Source organism: Xenopus tropicalis, chromosome 2, assembly GCF_000004195.4.
Source record: "Xenopus tropicalis strain Nigerian chromosome 2, UCB_Xtro_10.0, whole genome shotgun sequence".
Lineage (NCBI taxonomy): Eukaryota > Metazoa > Chordata > Amphibia > Anura > Pipidae > Xenopus > Xenopus tropicalis.
Genome location: NC_030678.2, coordinates 160,339,987 through 160,365,006, shown reverse-complemented (window position 1 = coordinate 160,365,006; position 25,020 = coordinate 160,339,987). Strand labels below are relative to the sequence as shown.

General features: G+C 41.8%; 1 protein-coding gene across 1 annotated transcript in view; it reads right to left on the bottom strand.

Annotated features, from left to right (window-relative positions):
- Window positions 1–19,849, bottom strand: part of gucy1a2 (guanylate cyclase 1, soluble, alpha 2) — a 126,129-nt gene extending 106,280 nt beyond the window's left edge. The window contains 1 exon segment of the mRNA NM_001126907.1: window positions 19,428–19,849. Within this exon segment, the coding sequence (NP_001120379.1) occupies window positions 19,428–19,664 (237 nt within the window). The 5' untranslated portion in view covers window positions 19,665–19,849.
- Between the last annotated feature and the right edge of the window lie 5,171 nt (window positions 19,850–25,020).

Sequence of the window (25,020 nt, the reverse complement as noted above, 5' to 3'; positions counted from 1 at the left end):
GTCCACATTTTGGACAGGGAAGGCCGCTGGTTTGAACAAGGTGTAAAAGAGGCTATTAATGTTAAGGTGGAGAATCCATTCCTAAACAGAGGCGGGGGCCTTCAACACCATCTGTTTGCTACATACAGTCCTGTTCTAACATCTGTACCCCGGCGGTTCCAGAACACTTCACACCTCCATTCATGCAACTCTCACAAGTTACACCTGTCCCTATGAGTTGCATCACCATTGTAATCCTATCCCAGTAACCCCACAGCATGAAATCCAGCTATAAACAGTTCTGTTTTTCAGCATCATGTGAAATCCTGGCAGGGGAGGAGAGGCTAAAACATTGATGTTACAAATTGTAACAACTTCTCCACAGCTTACAGGCAGCATGCAGGAACTACATAACCCACAATGCATTGCAGTGTGATGTTCCTTTCCTTATTGACATCACGTGTGCAGGGAATTGTGGAATTCGGAGGATGCAGACGGAAGGCAGGCTGAGGACAGGCGACTACTGTTACAATTTACTTGAGTCTCAAAGTACATTACATTAAAAATCATGTAAATGCTACATATTTTTTAATTTATATATATTGCAAAGTTGCTTGAAATAATGTTTAATTTTCAAATAGTTGTGTTTGGGTTGAATGCCCCTTTAATTTTTGGTAATGCATGTGTATTGAAAAACTACTTGTTTAGTAGAGAGAAAGCCATTTTCAAATTTTATTATGAAGGTGAACCACCCCTTTAGTACAAAGCTATTCATTGGACCGTAACAGACCAGGATGACAATGCACCAACCACAGGGCACTGAAGAGTTTCATGAGTCTCTATATTTGAAGATTTTCATGAAGATCCTCATTTGACTCCACCATTATCAACAAACAACATTGGCATTTCATGAAAGCTAAATTCTAATGGTTTGCTGGGACAGAGAAAATGTTGCCTATATAACATTTATATTAGAATTCCTTGGGTTATACGGTTAGTGCCAGCTAACTAAAGAAACAGCTGACATAGAAGAATGCTATTATATTATTAAATATACCATTTTTGGCACGAACATTTCAAATATCCTTCTGCTTTGGCTTGCTCAGTGCAGAAGCAATTGTTAGCCATTAGACCGCCTGAAATCAATATATTGTTAGTTCTGTAAACTCAGCAACAAGATAAATGGTACAAGAAGATCAAATACGGCTCTCTGTATATGTGTTATTTGAAAGTGGAAATGTCTAACCTTTTCTGAGGAAAGCAGAGAGATTAGGAGGGACTGATGAACTGAAAAAAGTGGGACTATTCTTTTCTCCAGCGTGTGTCATGCCCTTATAACAGCCAGAATGCCGAATTCAAACACAACATGAAAGTATTTATAGCACTGCTGAGCACATCCTCCTGTCATTGAAAATAAATACCTTAATAAGCTCACACTGCAAAAAGGTTGTGGGGCAGAAAAATCGCATTGCCAACATATATCAAAGTAACGTTTACTTTTTTTTTTGCAAGGTCTGTCAGAAAAACAAGCGTTTGCACCAGGGGATGTCAAATCCATGCCTCTGCAGCTGCGAGTTACAGCACATATCCCATAGAGTTGCCATTCTAAATGGGAAGAATGTGGCTTATAACGGATTAGTACTAAGATACTGTGCCTGTAGCAGTGGGGATAACAGTCTAACAGTCCCTGGCAGGTTGTTGGATTAAAGGTATAGTAGGGAGAGATGGTGCCTATAGTAGCAGTGGGGGGATAATAGCCTCTGGGAAGGGACTGTGGCTGTGGGATAGCAGGTATAGTAGAGAGAGATGGTGCCTATAGTAGCAGTGGGATAATAGCCTCTGGGAAGGGACTGGGGCTGTGAGATAGCAGGTATAGTAGGGAGAGATGGTGCCTATAGTAGCAGTGGGATAATAGCCTCTGGGAAGGGACTGGGGCTGTGGAATAGCAGGTATAGTAGGGAGAGATGGTGCCTATAGTAGCAGTGGGATAATAGCCTCTGGGAAGGGACTGGGGCTGTGGAATAGCAGGTATAGTAGGGAGAGATGGTGCCTATAGTAGCAGTGGGATAATAGCCTCTGGGAAGGGACTGGGGCTGTGGGATAGCAGGTATAGTAGGTAGAGATGGTGCCTATAGTAGCAGTGGGGGGATAATAGCCTCTGGGAAGGGACTGGGGCTGTGGGATAGCAGGTATAGTAGGGAGAGATGGTGCCTATAGTAGCAGTGGGGGGATAATACCCTCTGGGAAGGGACTGTGGCTGTGGGATAGCAGGTATAGTAGGGAGAGATGGTGCCTATAGTAGCAGTGGGGATAATAGCCTCTGGGAAGGGACTGGGGCTGTGGGATAGCAGGTATAGTAGGGAGAGATGGTGCCTATAGTAGCAGTGGGGGGATAATAGCCTCTGGGAAGGGACTGTGGCTGTGGATAGCAGGTATAGTAGGGAGAGATGGTGCCTATAGTAGCAGTGGGGATAATAGCCTCTGGGAAGGGACTGTGGCTGTGGGATAGCCGGTATAGTAGGGAGAGATGGTGCCTATAGTAGCAGTGGGGGGATAATAGCCTCTGGGAAGGGACTGGGGCTGTGGGATAGCAGGTATAGTAGGGAGAGATGGTGGCTATAGTAGCAGTGGAGGGATAATAGCATCTGGGAAGGGACTGTGGCTGTGGGATAGCAGGTATAGTAGGGAGAGATGGTGCCTATAGTAGCAGTGGGATAATAGCCTCTGGGAAGGGACTGGGGCTGTGGGATAGCAGGTATAGTAGGGAGAGATGGTGCCTATAGTAGCAGTGGGATAATAGCCTCTGGGAAGGGACTGGGGCTGTGGGATAGCAGGTATAGTAGGGAGAGATGGTGCCTATAGTAGCAGTGGGATAATAGCCTCTGGGAAGGGACTGGGGCTGTGGGATAGCAGGTATAGTAGGGAGAGATGGTGCCTATAGTAGCAGTGGGGGGATAATAGCCTCTGGGAAGGGACTGGGGCTGTGGGATAGCAGGTATAGTAGGGAGAGATGGTGCCTATAGTAGCAGTGGGGGGATAATAGCCTCTGGGAAGGGACTGGGGCTGTGGGATAGCAGGTATAGTAGGGAGAGATGGTGCCTATAGTAGCAGTGGGGGGATAATAGCCTCTGGGAAGGGACTGGGGCTGTGGGATAGCAGGTATAGTAGGGAGATATAAGGGGGGGGGATAATAGCCTCTGGGAAGGGACGGTGGGATAGCGGGTTTTTATTTCCTTCTACCAACCTAGTAATGGGATGCTGAGGGGTCCAAGAGACCTCCTGCTGGAAGAGTTGGCAAGTGAAATCTGTGTGCTTTCTATTTATATTCTGCTATAAATTAGCCTTTATGAAGCATAAGCAAAAAACGACCCAGTGGAAGTGCACCACCTCCTACCCTCGCCATAAATAGATCCCATCATTACAAACAGGCACCGGGTTCAAAGAGCTTCCCTCAATCCCTGGCACTTTGCGCGCTCTGCAACATCAGTAAAGCGTTCCACTCCTGATACAAATCACTTTAACATTTTATTGAGAAGCATAAAGGGCGCTTTTACTGCAGCGGGGCTGAAAGGGAGCGAGAGATTTTATTTACTGTGCGTACATGGGAATCATTGATTTAGCAACAGGGAATGAAGATAAAAGCTCCTGGGTTCATTTTCGAGGCATCCATGGGAAAACAGATGTAAAAAACATTACTTTCTTGATGCTCAAATCCTAAGTGTATTCCATTCTCACAAGAATTATTTGTTACATTCCAGTTCTTTGGGAGGCAGGAAACAGTTTTTAAAATGCGGGAAAAAATATAGAGCCCTCTGCATGGCCCAACGGCGAGCACAAAAATGATTTAGAACTAAAGGTCCCCATACATGGGCCGATTCTAGCTGCCGATATGGGTCCCTTAGACCGTTGGCCAGATCTCGGCCAGAAATCGGCCATGCGGTCCCCGAACCAACTTTGTCTATACCCGCCGTTATAATTCGATCGTTTGGCCCCAGGGCCAAATAATCGAATTAGCCTGGATTCTCCCGAAATTGCCCACCCGTATGTCTGAAGGTGTATGGGAACCTTTAGAACCAGCATGGCCTGTACATGATGTATTCTGACTACTGTAACAATGTAGCAGAAACCAGTTCTCCTCCTGCCAAGGCTCCAGTTCCAACAATGGGCAGCACGCTTCTCTCACAGACCTGTTAATCAGCCGGATTCTGCTGCAATTTTTCAACGGTAAGAACCGTCAGTGCAGAGAATAGCAAGGGACAGAGAGATACTGCTTTCAAGAGCATCATTTCTACAGAACAATTTAGAAATAACGTTGTAACCAATGAAACTATGCAACTGATGTATACGATGCACATTCTCGCACTGGGCAAACTTTTATTTTTGGGTTTATATCCCCTTTATTAACTCTGTAACACATTTAATACCTTCTAATATAAAAAGACAAAATAATATCTATGAAGGGGTATCCTTTCTGGTCCAAGAAACACCTAGCAACAAATTTACACTAGCAGCTCTATTACTCATTCCAGAGGTAGTGTGCTTCTCTGAGGCTCGGTACTAACATTAAAGGGTAACTATGCCTTTATTTTATTGTTTATTTATCTTCCCTAACAGAAATATTAAGAGGAGAATGTATGATGTTACTTTGTTTTCCCATTACTGTATTAGTCTTGCCCAAAAATCCATTGGCTCAGATAGCTGTCCATTATTTTCCCAATGTGCTCACTTACCCTTGTTAACTGGCATACCACTGCAGATCCCCCCCCTCCACCACACCCTCTACTCACCGACTGTTGTCATAGTTACCACCACTAAGCAACAAACACTTTGGTAAAGCCCCCCTCTTTCACAAACCAAGGGTCTTGTTTCAGGTAGTGGGTGGACAGCAGCAGGGTCCCATCAGGACCAAGCGGGTTTCCTGGTAGGCCAGTCCAACCCTGTTCTTAAATATATTAAAGTTTTAATAAGTCAGAGATTTGGCTACAGCCTTAAAGGGATAGTAACACCAAAAATTGAAAGTGGTTTAAAAGTAATGAAAATATAATCGCATACCTCCCAACATTTGGAAAATGTAAAGAGGGACAAAAAGAAATGCTGTGCGCAGCACAGAGACAATTTGGCAGGTTATTTAAAGTGTAAACTCATTTCTGGGGATTTTGGGGTCTTGTTTTATGTGTTATTACAGTTTTGCTAAAAAAAAAGGTGAAATTGCCCTTTAAGCTGCAAGTTTCAATTCCTTCAAGAGACCTGTTTAGCTTATTAGTTACAATTGTATCTCAGTGCAGGTGTTGCTTGTTCCGTTTTCTGGGCTCTCTGCCAAAAGCTAGTTATTTAATTAAGTTTGAGGAACTTTGTATCTGTTTTAGCATTCAGTGCAGGCGATCAAAAAGAAATGAGGGACTTTTCAGTAAGAATCCAGGACTGCGGGCTGAGCTGCATTGGGACAGTTGGGAGGTATGTGATCTGTGGCCCAGATGGTAAACTCTGTGTGTTTCAGAAACTCTACTATTGTTTACATAAACAAGCTGCTGTGTAGCCGTGGGCTCAGCCCTTACTTGGTATCCCCAAAGAACTTTTTTTTTATTTTTGTGTGGCTCTAATGAGTGTGGCTAGTGAGTAAAACAGGTTGGGGATCCCTGGTCCACAGATATATCTAAGTTTCATTATCAAAAGAAGCATGGCTGACTACATCATTCTAATTTGTCATTAATTGGAATTATTGGCCAAACGTATTCAGATAGCAAAGTCAATAGGAATGCATTCTCTCGCCATTAATATCTGGGGTATAATTAACAGCACAAGAGTACTTCGGGTGGCATATCTATAGAGGTTTGTCATAAATCTTGCATTAATAAACAACACCTCCGTTGCATATTTTCAAAGTAATAGCAGCCTTGGACGGCATAATTTTCACAAGTGTCAGAATTGAATACACGCCGTACAATGGAACTCATCAGCATAAGCGAACATGTCAGGAAGACACTGTAAATTGCTTTTCTCCCATCATTCTATCAGCAAATCAATTCTGCCTATGGAGCACTGAGTAAGGAATCTTGTAGGACACAACTCTATCAGATCTCTTACACAAACTGGGCTGGATTCCAGTACAGGGTACCTGCGCTAACGTCCGCAAATGACATTTTTGAATCTCCAGTAGGGGGAGAAAAATCAATCAATTATTGATCTAATTACATTAACAGAAAATGGATTTGAATGTTATGTGTGTTGCTCAGATTCCTGGCTATAGAGAAAAGAGTGAAATAAAGCTAACATTAAAGTGCATAAACAGTGGGCAACAGTGTGGCTTAATTCATATATAGAGAGAGCTGCAAATAACATTTGGCCATTGGTCTCAGAGCAGTGGAGACTGTAATAGGAAATCCTCTTACCAGTCATAGCTTTGTGCCACCCTCAAACCCCGAGTTATACAGGTATGGCATCCCTTATCCAGAAACCCGTTATCCAGAAAGTTCTGAATTACGGAAAGGCCATCTCCAATAGACTCCATTATAAGCAAATAATTCTAATTTTTAAAAATGATTCCCTTTTTCCCTATAATAATAAAACAGTACATTGTACTTCATCCCAACTAAGATATAATTACCCTTATTGGGGCAGAATAGTCCTATTGGGTTTATTTCATGTTTAAATGATTCCCTTTTCTCTGTAATAATAAAACAGTACCTGTACTTGATCCCAACTAAGATATAATTACCCCTTATTGGGGGCAGAACAGCCCTATTGGGTTTATTTAATGGTTAAATGATTCCCTTTTCCCTGTAATAATAAAACAGTACCTGTACTTGATCCCAACTAAGATATAATTACCCCTTATTGGGGGCAGAACAGCCCTATTGGGTTTATTTAATGGTTAAATGATTCCCTTTTCTATGTAATAATAAAACAGTACCTGTACTTGATCCCAGCTAAGATATAATTACCCCTTATTGGGGGCAGAACAGCCCTATTGGGTTTATTTAATGGTTAAATGATTCCCTTTTCTCTGTAATAATAAAACAGTACCTGTACTTGATCCCAACTAAGATATAATTACCCCTTATTGGGGGCAGAACAGTCCTATTGGGTTTATTTCATGGTTAAATGATTCCCTTTTCTCTGTAATAATAAAACAGTACCTGTACTTGATCCCAACTAAGATATAATTAATTCTTATTGGAGGCAAAATAAGCCTATTGGGTTTAATCAATATTTAAATGATTTTTAGCAGACTTAAGTTATGGAGACCCAAATTATGCAAAGATCTTTTATCCAGAAAACCCCAGTTTCTAAGCATTCTGGATTCCTTTCTCATGCTAAGCTTTCTTATATCATACACTCCTTTCAGGAGCTCAGTTGATACCTTGCAATGCTTTAGGGCAATGGCTGTTAGCCTTTTTAGGTTTAAGCCCCCATTAGAGGTCCAACCATTGGTCAGAACCCCATTTAGTTCATAAAACATAATGATATAGAAAAACATTAAAGGAACAGGAAACTGTGGGTGCCAAAAGTTAGGTTTTTTTGTTCAAGTTTGGCTTTTCCCTTTACTGCGATGTGCACCAGTGTGAAGAAAGACGATTGACAAGTCTGCATGGGATAGGAACTTGGCTGCATCTGTATGTGGACTAACAGCATACCCCCCAACATATGAATCTGAGAAGGGAACTACGTCATGTCTTATATCTGTGTCATCAAAATCCTGAGAGTCACTCCAAAAAATCCAACTATGGTTCAATAAAGTAAATAAAATAATAAGGTGTGATTATTACAAAAAGTCGCGTTTCATGCTAAAATGCACTTACTCATAGCCTATAATTAAGTGCATTTTTAAAACACGAAATGCATCAGGCTTTTTATGGACATGTAATACGTAGTAAATTTACATTTTTACTTTACTGATGATGACATGGTTTATCCGCTTCCTTTTGCTGTAAGGTTTGGGGCAAGGCACCAGAACCCAATGTTTCAACTGATGAGTTTGTACCAATTGAACATTCATGGGATTATTTCCATATTACATGTCTTGGATCTGCCCAAATCCCTGCCCACAGGTAAGCCTTTACCATTTGGGGTCTGTGATTTGGGACTGCCCAGCAGAACTGGGAGCCAGTGGGAGGCACTGTATGCAGAAGTTATGCACCAAATCATAAACTGGGCTGGGGATTTACATATGAAGGAAGTTTGAGCTCATACTTACTAAAGGCAATTCTACATACAGGTATGGGACCCATTATCTAGAATGCTCAGGACCTGAGGTTTTCCGGATAAGGGGTCTTTCTGTAATTCAGATCGCCTACCTTAAGTCTACAAAACAAATGTAACCAGTAAATAAACCCAATGGGATTCTTTTGGCTCCAAAAAGGATTAATTATATCTTAGTTGGGATCAAGTACAAGGTATAGGACCCGTTATAAAGAATGCTTGGGAACTGGGGGTTTTCTGGATAAGGGGTCTTTCCATAATCTGGATCTTCATACCTTAAGTCTACTAAAAAATAAATAAAACATTATTTAAACCCAATAGGATTGTTTTGCATCCAATAAGGATTAATGATATCTTAGTTGGTACAAGGTACTGTTTTATTTTTATAGAGAAAAAGGAAATCAATTTTTAAACCCTGAATTATTTGCTTATAAAGGAGTCTATGAGAGACAGGCTTTCCGTAATTCGGAACTATCCGGATAAGGGGTCCCATACCTGTACTGTTTTATTATTACAGAGAAAAGGGAATAATTTAACCAATAAATAAACCCAATAGGGCTGTTCTGCCCCAATAAGGGGTAATTATATCTTAGTTGGGATCAAGTACAGGTACTGTTTTATTATTACAGAGAAAAGGGAATCATTTAACCATTAAAAAAACCCAATAGGGCTGTTCTGCCCCCAAGAAGGGGTAATTATATCTTAGTTGGGATCAAGTACAGGTATTATTTTATTATTACAGAGAAAAGGGAATCATTTAATCATGAAATAAACCCAACAGGACTGTTCTGCCCCCAATAAGGGGTAATTATATCTTAGTTGGGATCAAGTACAGGTACTGTTTTATTATTACAGAGAAAAGGGAATCATTTAACCATGAAATAAACCCAATAGGACTGTTCTGCCCCCAATAAGGGGTAATTATATCTTAGTTGGGATCAAGTACAGGTACTGTTTTATTATTACAGAGAAAAGGGAATCATTTAACCATGAAATAAACCCAATAGGACTGTTCTGCCCCCAAGAAGGGGTAATTATATCTTAGTTGGGATCAAGTACAGGTATTATTTTATTATTACAGAGAAAAGGGAATCATTTAATCATGAAATAAACCCAATAGGGCTGTTCTGCCCCCAATAAGGGGTAATTATATCTTAGTTGGGATCAAGTACAGGTACTGTTTTATTATTACAGAGAAAAGGGAATCATTTAACCATTAAATAAACCCAATAGGGCTGTTCTGCCCCAATAAAGGGTAATTATATCTTAGTTGGGATCAAGTACCAGTTTTATTATTACAGAGAAAGAGGAAATCATGTTGAAAAATTTGAATTATTTGCTTATAATGGAGTCTATGAGAGATGGCCTTTCCATAATTCAGAACTTTCTGGATAATGGGTTTCCGGATAAGGGGTCCAATACCTGTACAAACAAACATTTAGATTTGGATTGGCATCTTGTGGATAGTGCAAGTCTATGAACTAATCTGACAAGACAAATAAATAGAGAGCCAAAGCCCTGCAATGTATCTCATGGAGCTACTGTAAGAAGTCTATGGAGGAGTCAGCAATGCACGGACAAAAGCAGCAATATTGCTTAGCAACAGTTTTTATAAAGTGCTGCATTTTGTCTAACGTTGACAGCAGAGTTCCTGTTCTACGGCTATTTATAGTGCGAGCTAATAATCTTGTAATATTATTTGGAAGAGATGGAACATTTACCCAACAGGTAATGTGTATTTCTAATCTCATTTCAATTGTCCTGTTTAGTAAAATAAATAAACAAAAAAATCCAATTATCTGATTTCACTGTATGTTTTCTAATTAGTACAGCAATTCTGTGCTATACTCCATTAACCTCTGAGAGCCTTAGAGCAATGGTGCACAGGGTGATTTTTTTGCGGCCTGGGCATTATGTAACTCCATGGGCTCGTAACTGGCCCCCGTTAACTTGGAATGGCAAAGGCCTAAAAGCTCCAGTGCTTTTTTTTTTTTTTGAGATGCAGTTATTACAGGTACAGGTATGGGACCTGATATCTAGAATGCTCGGGACCTGGGGTTTTCCGGATAAGGGATCTTTCCGTAATTTGGATTTCCATAACTTAAATCTGCCCCCCAATAAGGGGTAATTATACCTTAGTTAGGATCAAGTACAGGTACTGTTTTATTATTACAGAGAAAAGGGAATCATTTAACCATTAAATAAACCCAATAGGGCTGTTCTGCCTCGATTAAGGGGTAATTATATCTTAGTTGGGATCAAGTACAGGTACTGTTTATTATTACAGAGAAAAGGGAATTCATTTAACCATTTAAATAAACCCAATAGTACTGTTCTGCCCCCAATAAGGGGTAATGATTATCTTTAGTTGGGATCAAGTACAGGGTACTGTTTTTATTATTACAGAGAAAAGGGAACTCATATTAACCATGAAATAAACCCAATAGGGCTGTCTGCCCCCAATAAGGGGTAATTATATCTAGTTGGGGATTCAAGTACAGGTACTGTTTATTATTACAGAGAAAAGGGAATCATTTTAACCATTAAATAAACCCAATAGGGCTGCTTTCTGCCCTCCGGATAAGGCGGTTAATTATATCTTAGTGGGTCAAGTACAGGTAACTGTTTATTGTTACAGAGAAAAGGGAATCATTTAACCATAAATAACCCATAGGGCTGTCTGCCCCCAATTAAGGGTAATTTATATCTAGTTGGGATCAAGTACGCGTACTGTTTTTTTATTACAGAGAAAAGAGAAATCAATTTTAAAAATCTGAATTTATTAATTAAAATGGAGCCTATGGGAGACAGACTTTACATAATTTGAATCAATCTAGATAATGGGTTTCCGGATAACGGATCCCGTACCTTTCCAGACTTAAAGAAAGGAAAAGGAGGCATCATTTGGTACCTAAACTATTACTGTCCTCCACTGTTTTCAGGGACCCGGTGGGGCAGCATGAATAAGCCCCAAACAGTTATTAGGATACAAGTAATGTGCTTATTTATAGAATAATGCATTCCTTGTCGTATATTTAAAATCTGATGAATGTATGCGGCAGGAACATAAAATTTGTTAAATTCTGATTCATACTCATTTTAAAAGTCAGCTTCACTTTTAAACATGCAAATAAAAAATACATTCTGTTTCCAAGATACAGTTTCTAAGGTAACTTTGTGCTATTTCCAGCATTGGCAAATACTGTCTACATATGGCAAGTGCATTAAAAAAATCCTGTATATCTTTTTACTAAATAGATGTGTTATCATTTCCAAAAATATTACTCTCCAAATAAATTCCAGTGAAATTCGTAAGACTCTTACCAGCTATAGTCTATAGACAAAGATGGTCCCGTGTATGTGATCGGTTATTATATGTTTATTTAGTATCTAGGGCTGTTTAATCGCAGAATTTCTAAATACTGGTATGGGATCAATTATCTGGAAGGCTATTTCCCATAGACTCCAGTTTAATCAAGTAATTACATTTTTTTTTAAAATGATTCCCTTTTCTCTGTAATTATAGAAAAGTAGCTTGTACTTCATCCCAACTAAGATATAATTACCCCTTATTGGGGGCAGAACAGCCCTATTGGGTTTATTTCAAAGTTAAATGATTCCCTTTTCTCTGTAATAATAAAACAGTACCTGTACTTGATCCCAACTAAGATATAATTACCCCTTATTGGGGGCAGAACAGCCCTATTGGGTTTATTTAATGGTTAAATGATTCCCTTTTCTCTGTAATAATAAACAGTACCTGTACTTGATCCCAACTAAGATATAATTACCCCTTATTGGGGGCAGAACAGCCCTATTGGGTTTATTTAATGGTTAAATGATTCCCTTTTCTCTGTAATAATAAAACAGTACCTGTACTTGATCCCAACTAAGATATAATTACCCCTTATTGGGGGCAGAACAGCCCTATTGGGTTTATTTAATGGTTAAATGATTCCCTTTTCTCTGTAATAATAAAACAGTACCTGTACTTGATCCCAACTAAGATATAATTACCCCTTATTGGGGCAGAACAGCCCTATTGGGTTTATTTAATGGTTAAATTATTCCCTTTTCTCTGTAATTATAAACAAGTACCTTGTAATTGAACCCATCTAAGATATAAATAATCCTTATTGGATGCAAAACAATCCTATTTGGTTTAATTCATGTTTAATTTTTTAGTAGACTTAAGGTATGGAGATCCAAATTACAGAAAGACCCCTTATCCAGAATACCCTTGGGTCCGAGCATTCTGGTCCTATACCTGTACTGTTTTTAATACTATGGAGAAAAAGGAAATTATTTTGAAAAATGTGAATTATTTGATTAAAATGGAGTCTACGGGAGATGGCCTCCCGTAATTCAGAGCTTTCTGTATGACAGGTTTCCAGATATTGGATCCCATGCTTGTATATTCCAACAATTCTCGCTCACTGAAATAAAGCCTTCACACTGTGATTCATGTGTAGTGTTTCAGGATATCAATGCCCCCATCCACAGAGCACAAGTGGTCACTGTGTGGTATGATGAGCTAACGCTCATATGCTTGTACTGTATGGATAGGGGCATTGATGTCCTGAAACGTCACATAACTTGAGCTGCATACAAATGAGTAAAAATACAGACACCAGTAATAACAAACAGCGATTTCTTTTTTCATAGTGATCTTTTCCCAATGTTCAAGGGGGACTCCGGCTTCCGAACCAAAATTTTGTTAAAGAGCCCCACACAACACAGAAACCCCTAATATACCTATCACTGTAACCTGTTCCTTCAAAAGTATGACTAAATACCATTTGTATATGCTGAAATCCAGCTGCAAAACAGTTCTTTCTGCATCATCTGAAATCCTGGCAGGGGAGAAGGGACTAAAACATTGATGCTACAAATTATAACAACTTCTCCACAGCTTACAGACAGCATGCAGGAACTACATAACCCATAATGCATTGCACTGTGATTGTGGGATTTGGAGAATGCAGGCTAAAGGTAGTCTGAGAACAGTCGACTATTGCAGGAGCACAGGGTCCAGGCTTAGGTAACTGATTCAAATCATATTATTACTTTCCAGTCATAAAAAAGGCTGCATATTTTTTAATTGATGTATATTGTAAAGTTGCTTTAAATTATTTTTACTTTTTAAAAAGCTTAAGTTGTGTTTGGGTGGAGTTCCCCTTTATATTGGGAATGTTAACTCCTAAAATGAAGGTTAGTGGATTAGTACATCTTATTTTTTTAATTTGTTTCAGAACTGCACTTCCATATATGTGCCGTAATCGAGTCCACTGTTTAAGCAAGTGATCAAGAGGTCTTAAAGTGGCCATACATGGGCCTGAGTCCCACAGTATCCGACTGTCTGGCCACAGACCAAATGGAAGGATGCCGTATAAGACATACATCCCCATTGCCACCTTTCAATTGTTTTGTTCATTGAGATCAACATCCCAAGTTATTGGAACAGAAGGAAGTAAAGAGAAATCACAGCGATGTGGCTCCTCTACCACTACTGTACCATCAAAAGACAATTTTCCATCAGAGCTGATAATCCTCAATCTGCCAAGATCTCAAGATTCTCAGTCTAAAGAATATTACGACTGGCCATACATGCACAGATGGTCGGAAAGTACGGTCGAAATCAGCCAAGCTGTCCAAAATGTAAATCCACTACAGGTATGGGATCCCTTATCCGGAAACCCGTTATCCAGAAAGTTCCGAATTACGGAAAGGCCATCTCCCATAGACTCCATTATAAGCAAATCATTTTAATTTTAAACAAATGATTTCCTTTTTATCTGTAATAATAAAACAGTACCTGTACTTGATCCCAACTAAGATATAATTACCCCTTATTGGGGGCAGAACAGCCCTATTGGGTTTATTTAATGGTTAAATGATTCCCTTTTCTCTGTAATAATAAAACAGTACCTGTACTTGATCCCAACTAAGATATAATTACCCCTTATTGGGGCAGAACAGCCCTATTGGGTTTATTTCATGTTTAAATGATTCCCTTTTCTCTGTAATAATAAAACAGTACCTGTACTTGATCCCAACTAAGATATAATTACCCCTTATTGGGGGCAGAACAGCCCTATTGGGTTTATTTAATGGTTAAATGATTCCCTTTTCTCTGTAATAATAAAACAGTACCTGTACTTGATCCCAACTAAGATATAATTACCCCTTATTGGGGGCAGAACAGTCCTATTGGGTTTATTTCATGGTTTACATGATCCCTTTCTCTGTAATAAAACAGTACCTGTACTTGATCCCACTAAGATATAATTACCCCTTATTGGCGGCAGAACAGCCCTATTGGGTTTATTTAATGTTTAAATGATTCCCTTTTCTCTGTAATAATAAAACAGTACCTGTACCTGATCCCAACTAAGATATAATTACCCCTTATTGGGGCAGAACAGCCCTATTGGGTTTATTTAATGTTTAAATGATTCCCTTTTCTCTGTAATAATAAAACAGTACCTGTACTTGATCCCAACTAAGATATAATTACCCTTTATTGGGGGCAAAACAGTCCTATTGGGTTATGGAGATCCAAATTACAGAAATATCCCTTATCTAGAAAACTCCAGGTCCCGAGCATTCTGCATAACAGGTCCCATACCTGTACTGGTATGGACAGATTTGAGCATTTTTGGGCTGACACTGGCCTGTACCAAAGGTGTCAGGTGAATTCCATCATAGTCAGACATTTCACAGGCAGAATAAAACATTTGTGCTATTAGCATTACTTAGACAAACTGGGTTTTAATGGTCCATGTAGCACAACATAATTCTAAATGACACTTTATCCAATATGTTGCTTTGGTTTAGGTGCTGTAGAATGTCAATATGCCTAATGAAAGGCTACTTCTTCTAGAACAAAACTGACTCTAGCTTCTATAATAAGAAGATGCCACAATAGTTGACCCCGCACATTTATTATGTAAGAGAGTAAATGAAACATGTATTATCTGAAACAGATGTTTTAATTGAACCCATTCAAGGCACCTTTTTTATATTTATAATAGCATGAATATAACATGAACATTTGGCAGCAGTCTACAGAGGACTAAACCACAAATCAGATTACACTTTTCTGTCTTTTTCATGCTTCTGTCCCTAAAATGGATTGGACAGCTTAGAAGTAATGCATTGGAAGACTGGTGTTACACAAAAATATGGGCCACAAGCCCACAAGAAAAGCTGCACATACAAAGTGACACCAATCTCCATTACCTTCAGACAGTGGTTGGAGGACTCTTTTAGTTCAAGAGCACTTTTGATGGCCGATGTTTTCTCTATGCCCCCCTTGGTGAATAGCAGGGTTACAGATATAGGTAACCCTGCTGTCACTTAGCCATAGTTCCAAACATATCTAGAAAAGCTACTAGCCTCCACACTGTTCTTTCTAGTGCATCTGGAAAAGCAAACAGGCCTTCTCCCTAGATATCACCACCATAACTGGCCTTCAGTTGGAGCTACCCCTACAATTGATCCATGGTCACCTAATCTAGAACCTCTTAGACAGAAACCTGAAATAATGTATTAACCTATTCTGTTTTGGGGACCATGCATGAAAGCCACAATTTGTGCGGGATTCCCTTACTTTTATCTACAATGGGTTGAACACTAGTCATTCGTCACTCTGTGGCTACTAAAGCAAATACAGTACATAATGCCTTGCATAACAAAAGGAGCGTTACTTAGAGCAATGAAAACACATGTAGGGACTGATATGGCAGCTACAATCTGCCCGTGTATGGGGACCTTAACTGCTCCAAAATGGCTTTCCACCGGCAACAACAGGATACGCTGGTGCATCGCTTCGGTATCCCGAAGTCACACAAAGTTTCCTCCTTAGGCTTGAGGAACTGAAATTTAATTTGAAGCACAATGAGGAAGAACCGCTCCTCACCTTGATATAAAAAGTAAAAAGAAAAAGGATACAAGCAAGTTACTTGGCCTTGTAACAACAATAAACCATTTGCAGTTTTACCCAGCACCTCTTTGAGGCTGTTGCTCCAGGGAAAATGCTTTCTTTGCTTTCCCCAAACCAGCTTTACAAAAAGGAAAATTGCACACGGAGCAAAGTTGTATCTCAGATGGATACAATGTCCAACCATGTCACACCATTCAAACATGTTTTGATCACTAATTTCTTCACTAATTTATCACTAATTTTTAATCTCTTCAATAAATACTGAGGCATGTTGCTTCACCAGGTGAATACAAGTACATTTGGGTTACATTTACGGCTATAAGAGTGCTCCAATCGGCACAGCTGGATTTACATCCGGACAAGACACTAAAGAGTGGACTCCAATGTCATTTCATTCTGGTTGCACCAATATAATATGGGCCACTGTGCTCATCTGGACACTGGCACCCAACCTACACTTGTTCGATTAAGAAGGATATAACTCCATCATGTTCAACAGTTCCAAACCCTTTGCTGCACATTCAGCTTTACAGAGGAAATAAAATCCTTCCAGATCTCAAAGTGGCTCCAAAGGACACCTGTTTAATGGTAATACATATGCTCTTTCAAGATGAATAAAACAAATTTGTATTCTCCTATAGTAATGATACCAACAAATCTACAGACTGCTGCTGGAGGTTAATGGTGCTAAGCAGCTGGTTAGGGTGGGCAGAAGTGGGCACCGGGCTGTAAAACAGGCTGCGCATATAGCTCTAGAGCCCAATGGGGAACCTTTGTGTGTTAATACTGAGACACTCCTACATTATACATGGCATGAAAAATCCTTTCATACGAGACAAGTGTATGTACTTGATATATAATATATGACGTATGCTATTAGTTCACACAGCATGCATAAGGCAAGCTGAAGACTAAGTATGAAATACAAATGGCTGCTACACAAAACCGCACATACACCTTAACTGTTACACTGGCAAACTTGTTTATTTTATAATTAGTCTTCTTAATGAGCCCTTGCCAAGAGGGAAAAAATCTGGTTACTTATAGGCAACCTGAGGCCAGACTTGGCTTGTAGGCTTTGGTCTGTAAACTGCTTAAGGGCTAGAGTTCTTTTTCAGGTATTGTTGTATATTGGCATAAAAGGCAATGTTTTATTATTAGAGAAGAACAGAAAATTAGGGAAAAATGAATAAATGTTTAAACGTTAAGCAGTGAACGGCATTGCCATGTTTTAACATTCTGGATACTGGGTTTGCACATCCTAAAGCAACTGATAACAGGGGCTATACTGGCTGTTATGTAACATAGAAGGCTACGGCATTTCCCTCTTGCCCGACTGCTGCAAAGGCCGAATTGTCAAGGATTTAGGAATGAGCTAAACTCTCTGTTTCAATTATTTCTTTCAGCATCACTTAACATGTTCCTTGTCTATGAAGCCAGAGGGGAATGGCAATACATGGCCTCATTCTCACCCCAACACCTCACTGCCATTTACAGATCCCCCACCAAATTCTCATTTCCCTGTTTCATTCTGGTGCCACATTCACGTGAGGATGGAGCTCAGAATGAACCTACTGCTCGGTCTGGTAGTATCTCAGGCACACAGGCATGTTCCCTTGCCATTTGGTTTCATTACAGTGCTAACAGCATACCCAATCCCTTGCCATTTGCACATTACACACATTGTGCACAAACTCTCAGTAATGTAGTGTTGCCTGTGCCTTTTAGCATGGGGGCCCCAGAATCACAGGGGCCATTTGGGTAAGCTGACCACACCACCTCTCACAAACCAGGAAGCACGTACAGGGCAGGACAGATAGGGTTTGAATAGATCCCTGCAGCACTTCCCTTTAAATGTAATAAAACGATCTAGTCAGACACATTTGCGAGAAAAAAGTGTATGTAGAATATATATCTCTATTTGCCCTTAGGTAGGGAACCCCAGCCTTTTGCAATTCCCAGGGCCCCCATTTAACTTTGTTAACATTTGGGATTTTACTTCTTATGTTCTTATGCCAATAAGAGCCTTTAACAGAACTCCTTAGCCAAGCGCCTCCGTGTATCTCTCCTCGCTCTGCATTTTGCCCACGCACCCTGTGCAGATGTGCCTAACTCTCCCCATCGCCCATTGTGATATCATCTACAGCCTTGGCATTTAACCCCTTAGCAACCTAGAGCATCTGCCATAAACTGCCAACTGCAGCACAAAGCTTCTTCTCTCCAGCACTGGTGAGGTTAAACCCAGAGACATGCCTGCTACCAATACAGACATCATTTAATGTGCTATGCAGAGCGTTAACTGCAATCAATGGAGGCAATAATGCTGGCATTCATATGTGAATAGCATTCCTGTCCGTATCCTAATATATATATGTACATACACCTTACTGATGTTTATTGGGAATTACAGGTACACTACTTAGTTACCTATCTAGTGTTATTACATATTTAAAATTTCTAGTATATATATATAAACTCCCTTTAATTAATTATACTGGTTAATGCTGAATGGATCTCTATATGAATGCCCATAGCCACCACACACACACAGACCCCTAACCCAATAAGGATGCTGGGAACTTTAATTCAACCCCAGCTGGGGGTACAATAGCCATACCCGCCTACTCACAGCAAAGTGTAAGAGCTCTAGGTAAATGCCAGTGGGTGCCAGGGCAGTAATGAGCATATGCCCCAGGGCCAGGGCAGTAATGAGCATATGCCCCAGGGCCAGGGCAGTAATGAGCATATGCCCCAGTGCCAGGGCAGTAAGGAGCATATGCCCCAGGGCCAGGGCAGTAAGGAGCATATGCCCCAGTGCCAGGGCAGTAAGGAGCATATGCCCCAGGGCCAGGGCAGTAATGAGCATATGCCCCAGAGCCAGGGCAGTAATGGGCATATGCCCCAGAGCTAGGGCAGTAATGAGCATATGCCCCAGAGCCAGGGCAGTAATGAGCATATGCCCCAGGGCCAGGGCAGTAATCAGCATATGCCCCAGGGCCAGGGCAGTAATGAGCATATGCCCCAGGGCCAGGGTAGTAATGAGCATTTGCCCCAGGGCCAGGGCAGTAATGAGCATATGCCCCAGGGCCAGGGCAGTAATGAGCATATGCCCCAGGGCCAGGGCAGTAATGAGCATATGCCCCAGGGCCAGGGTAGCCCAATGCCATTGGTTGCAGCAGGGGAAGGCTGCCCTGTCCCCAGTGGGGGTGCAAAGGAATCTCCTGCCTGGGTGCCTGGATACCAGGAGAGATGGAAGCTCCCCCCCACCCACCCCCGGTCCCCGGGCAAGTGAATGAGGCTTTACCGTAGGGGAGGTCAGTTTCCGGATACTCTCCCCCAGAGAGTCCAGATTGACCCGTCTCCTCCTGGTTGCCCTCTTGGGTCCAATGACCGGCTGAGGGTGCTGCTCTTGAGGTGGGCTCCTGCTGCCATTCCAGCACAGCCGGGCTAAAGGGCATTCAGCATCCTCCTCCGGGCTGGTCTCAAGGTAGTCCGACCCCAGCGAGCTGAACGATTCCGATGAGATCTTCCTCCTGGACATGCTGCTGAGGCTGCTGGGTAAAGGAACCGCATGAGATGCAGGGCTGTGCGGCTCCGTCAGGCTCTAGCAACACTGCTCATGCCGGGGAAGTGAGCCTCTCAGTCTCCTGTCAGGGTTCCACCTTCTCATTTATATACACGCACTGTGCCTGGGATCCCCCCCCTCAGCAGCAGCCCTTCCTTTTGTCTCTCTCCCCTGTGTGTGTGCAGCAGCGGCAGTGACTCTCTGGGCAGCACCGTGCTGTGTGGCGCCTCTTCCCTTTCCCTCTGTCTTTTAAAAGAGGCTGCGCTTCCCTCTCTCATCCTCCCTGTCTGTGCCTTCCCGGCTGCGTATCTCTCCGCTGCTCAGTGCATCACGTGTTCCTGCCGGGGGCTCTCCTGCCTGTCACCCAAACCCATTGGCAAAGCGGGACGCACTTTCCCAGGAGTTAGCGTGAGGGAGGGGGGACACTGCGCTTCCTTTGCTCCGGCCGGAGAGAAGCGGCTGATGGATTGCAGCTGGGAGATATAATTACTGTGAGAATGCAAAGGGGCACATAGGCCATGCATATGTCCTGTTATATACACAGGCGCAACTCTTCCCCCTCAGCCATACACTGGCAGCCTTACATATACACAGTGAGCATCAGCTCTAGTGCCTTTCCTTTCCCAGCCCCCCCTCTCTCACACAGTGGTATGCTCCTTATGCCCCATCTCCACACGTTGCATGCAAAACATATGTCCAGGTCTTTACCACCATCTTCCATATGCCCTAGCCTCTCTGTCCCAGCATTCCCATATAAACACTGACATTTGTATGCCATTATCTCTCATATACAGTAACGTGTCTATCCCATAATCCCTCATTTATACTGTGATATGTCTGTCACACCATCCCACATATACATTAACATGTCTATCCCATCATCCCTCATATACACCGACATGTTTATCCCATCATCCTCTATTATATACTGACAGATTATCCCAGCTTCCTGATATTTCCCCTCAAGTACAATAACATGTTTATCCCATCATCCCCTGTTATAAACTAGCTGACTTTTAGCTTCCATGTCCTTCACCACACATTCTGTGACAGGTCAGTATCATCATCCCTCATATACACACCCACATGTCTCTCTCTTCATCCCTCATATACACCGACATGTCTCTCTCTTCATCCCTCATATACACCCACATGTCTCTCTCTTCATCCCTCATATACACCGACATGTCTCTCTCTTCATCCCTCATATACACCGACATGTCTGTCTCTTCATCCCTCATATACACCGACATGTCTGTCTCTTCATCCCTCATATACACCGACATGTCTCTCTCTTCATCCCTCATATACACCGACATGTCTCTCTCTTCATCCCTCATATACACCGACATGTCTGTCTCTTCATCCCTCATATACACCGACATGTCTCTCTCTTCATCCCTCATATACACTGACATGTCTCTCTCATCATCCCTCATATACACCGACATGTCTATCTCTTCATCCCTCATATACACCGACATGTCTCTCTCTTCATCCTTATGAAGGAATGTATAAAAAAGGCACACCTTTGCCTGGGTCCATTTAGCCACTATATGCAGCCATTATAAGCAACCTGTTGATTGGTTGCTGTTAGCAGCTAGAACTAAAATAAACATTGCACCTTACTTCGCATCACTTATACTTTCCAAAGTCACACAAACCATCCTCCTGAAGACTTTGCGTGAGTTGGAAAGCCAAAGCAATGCGTAGGTCTTCCCAACACCGACTCCTATTGTTGCCTATGGAAAGGCATTTTGGAGCAGTTAGTCACCTGCGGTAGCAGATATGTATCACGGGCGACTAACTCGCTCTGTCGGACATTAGCCTAAAACCCCTCAATGATCAGCATTGTCTGTAGCTGCTACTAGTAGCTCCATGTGTCTTCACCCTAGATCATCTTGCTGCTGTTGCTACATTGTTTCAGGAGTCAGCAGTGCAGAAACCAGCTAAATAGATACTGCCTTCAGTAGCAATTCCATTTACAAATAACATTTAAACTTCTGGAAATAGCTAATAAATGTATGAAAAAGTTGCTTAGCATGTGTCAATTCGCAACATGCCTTGCACTTCATTCATAAATCCCATTACTGTTTATAGGGCTTGCATAGGCTTTTGCCCTGGCTGGCAAGGTTAATTCTCCCCCGAGTCTTCCTTTTGAAAGGGAAACATTTCCATTCATGCTAGAACTGCCTTCGGCTATAATTTAAATGAAGCGTCACATGCCTTTAGAATCCTTCCAGTGACATTATGTAACGTACGCACATGGCAGATGAGTGACATTTATCCAGTTTGTCACCTGACATACTCTATTCTGTTGACAGGCGTTGACATTTGGGAGTCGAGCAGTTTGATCTAATACCCTAATGCTGCATCCTCTAAAAAGTGTTTTACTTTCAGCGTGGATGAAAAGACTGGGGCACCCTAGTGGCCAAAGGAAAAAATAGTGAGAGAACCGCATGTGGAAATCCTATTAATGTCTGTACACACCTTAACTGATGCACATTTCTGGTTAGTACAGGTGTAGGGCCGTGAATTGTCCTACCGGCTTACTCTACAGAAGCTACGCTGCTGCATTGTTTCACAAATTAGAAATGGCTATATTTACAGATAACTGTAAAACTGTAATAAATACATGCAATGGAAAGGTGCTAACCATATACCCCCAGAATTAGTTCTTAACCAAAGGATAAATTATGTCATATTAAAGGACACCTATCACCATGGAATAGCTTCCCCCATTAGAGTTGGGGATAATAATAATAATGAGACTTAAGACTTACTTAGACTGTAAGCTCTACCAGGCAGGGACCTCCTTCCTACTGTGTCTCATACCACATGGCACTTACTCCCTGTGTATTTATACTTATTTATTGTATTTATTATAACCAGGGGCGATTCTGGACATATCGCCGCCTGAGGCGGGTCCGGGGGCGGTGAGATCGCTAGTGCAGAGAGTGCAATTGTGCTCTCTGCACTAGAAGAGCCGAATTTCCGGTTTAAAAACCGGAAATTCGGCTCTTAAAGTTACCAGGAGCCGCTTTTTGCCGCCCCTGGTAACTGGGGCGCTTCTGCCGCCTGAGGCGAGTTTCTCAACTCGCCTAATGGCAGAAGCGCCCCTGATTATAACACTTGTTCTCCCTGTGTGTAATTTTGTAAGATTGTACAGTGCTGCGTACCCTTGTGGTGCTTTATAAATACAGTTATTGATGCATACATACATACAATGAGAAGTTCTGTTCGCTCATTACGCGCATGTGTGTAATGTAGTGGAAGTGTCTGTCTTGCGCATACGTATTCATGTGCCACAACATGGCTGCCGCAATGCTAAGGAATAAAGAATTTGTTGATAGAGTTTAATAGCCCTGCACTATCCCTACTCTGACTGTACGTCAATACATGGCAGCACATTGACCATCAGCTTGACTTTCCTACACTGTCCCTGTGAATTCATGGCACCATATTGGCTACCAAGGTGGTGGCCCTACAGGCACAAAATGTTGATAGAACCCAAGTTGCATTTCTAACTCTGCTGTCAGACATGTAAGTTCATGGCGTTGTACTTATTGTAACACCTATTTGGCTATAAAATGGCCAACCCAGGCTAGTAGCGTGCTGTAGAGCATGTGTTACATGCGACCTTAATGCACAGGAGTGGGCCTCCGCTACGTGGGAGGTATATAATGGAGCTGAGGGGTTGTTGAACTACAACTAGCTGCAGTAGTGTGGTGCAATAGATAGAAATGGACGCCAGAGGATTCTTATGAATGAACTGGGTAATACTTTATTTGTCCAAGACAAAGGTAATCAGGGTTATCAATACTCACTTAATAGATGGTACACAGTATGCAGTTATACAATTGATGTTAAAGATGGATAAATAGCAGAAATATGATGCTCCCCTGGGTATCCCTTCTCATCAAGAGGATTGGGCAGGTAGAACAACAACAGTGTGATAGGTAGGAAAGCTCACCGGCATAGTCCCATGCTCTTTTGGAGGTTAGGGCAAGGCATATTTGCTAACCTATTTCCCTAGCACTTCTGTGTCCCTAATCTAAGGCCAGTAATGCCTGTTAGGAAGACTACTCCTTTGCTATTATCCTGGATGGAGCAAATGGCTGCTCTTTCTGTATAATTCTGTCTGAACTCACCACTTCTAGAGGGTGCTATGAAATATGCTGCTATACTGTCTTTTCCTCATTCACGGGGCCCTGTCCCCGACTTAATTTGGATGGATAGTGGCTTACTGGGCCGGATCTGTACCCAGGCTCGATGGAGCTCTGCTTCAGGTAGCAGATCAGCAGCCAAAGAGAAAAACACTTCCTTGTGCAAGACACTATATAGTCTGCCAAGGGGAGTGGTTAAAGGGGCTAAACCTGTAAGGGATAGCTTAAGAAACTGTAACCTGAGTATAGAGGGGTCTGCCCTATAACAGTACAGATAAGGAAAAGTAGGGAAGTAAAGCCATAGGGAGCTTAACCCTATGGGTCCCTACATTATCATCAACATTATCCCATTATAGAAAATTTGGGGTTACAGTTCAGCACAAATAATCAGAAGTATACGGCTGCGTATTCCAGGCGTCTGTGAGCCACCCCAACAGTATATCAAAAGGCAAAAAGGAATCAAACAGCTTCAGGCAGCATTTGAAAACTGCAGTGAATTTAATGGCAGTGTCAGCACACTACATGTTTCGGGCCCTTTCACTCAACGAGCCGATGCGGTCCCCGGACCGACTTTTCCTATACCCGCCGTTATAATTCGATCGTTTGGGCCCAGGGCCAAACGATCGAATTACCCTGGATTCTCCCGATATTGCCCACCCTCAGGTAGGGGATATCGAGAGAAGATCCGCTCGCTTGGTGACATCGCCAAACGAGCAGATCTTATGGTGTATGGGTACCTTTAGAGAAAAATCAGTAGAGCAACATTCACAAGAGTACTGTTTGTAGCCAACTGGCTACCAAAGACAACTAGTTGAAACATATTAAGGTTCATTTATGAATGCAAGTGTGTAAAGTGCAATTGTTTACCAATAATGCAGAATTTTGCATCCTCCTTAATGGATCATGTTAATCATTTTCAAAGTGCACATTCAAAACAACATTGGCTTCTGATTTACTAGGCACAGCATCAACTGAGGCGGTGGTAGGTCCAAGGGTTCCATGGCATCAATAGGTACCATTGCACACCACAACAGGAGAGGCAGGAGCAATGATTGGCCCTTATTTAACGCTTATATCTAGTATATTGTTTTGTGCCCACCCCTTGTTTTGTTCTCATGCCTTCAGTTATCCTAAGGGTTGAACTAGGGTGTGAAGGCCCATCAGGA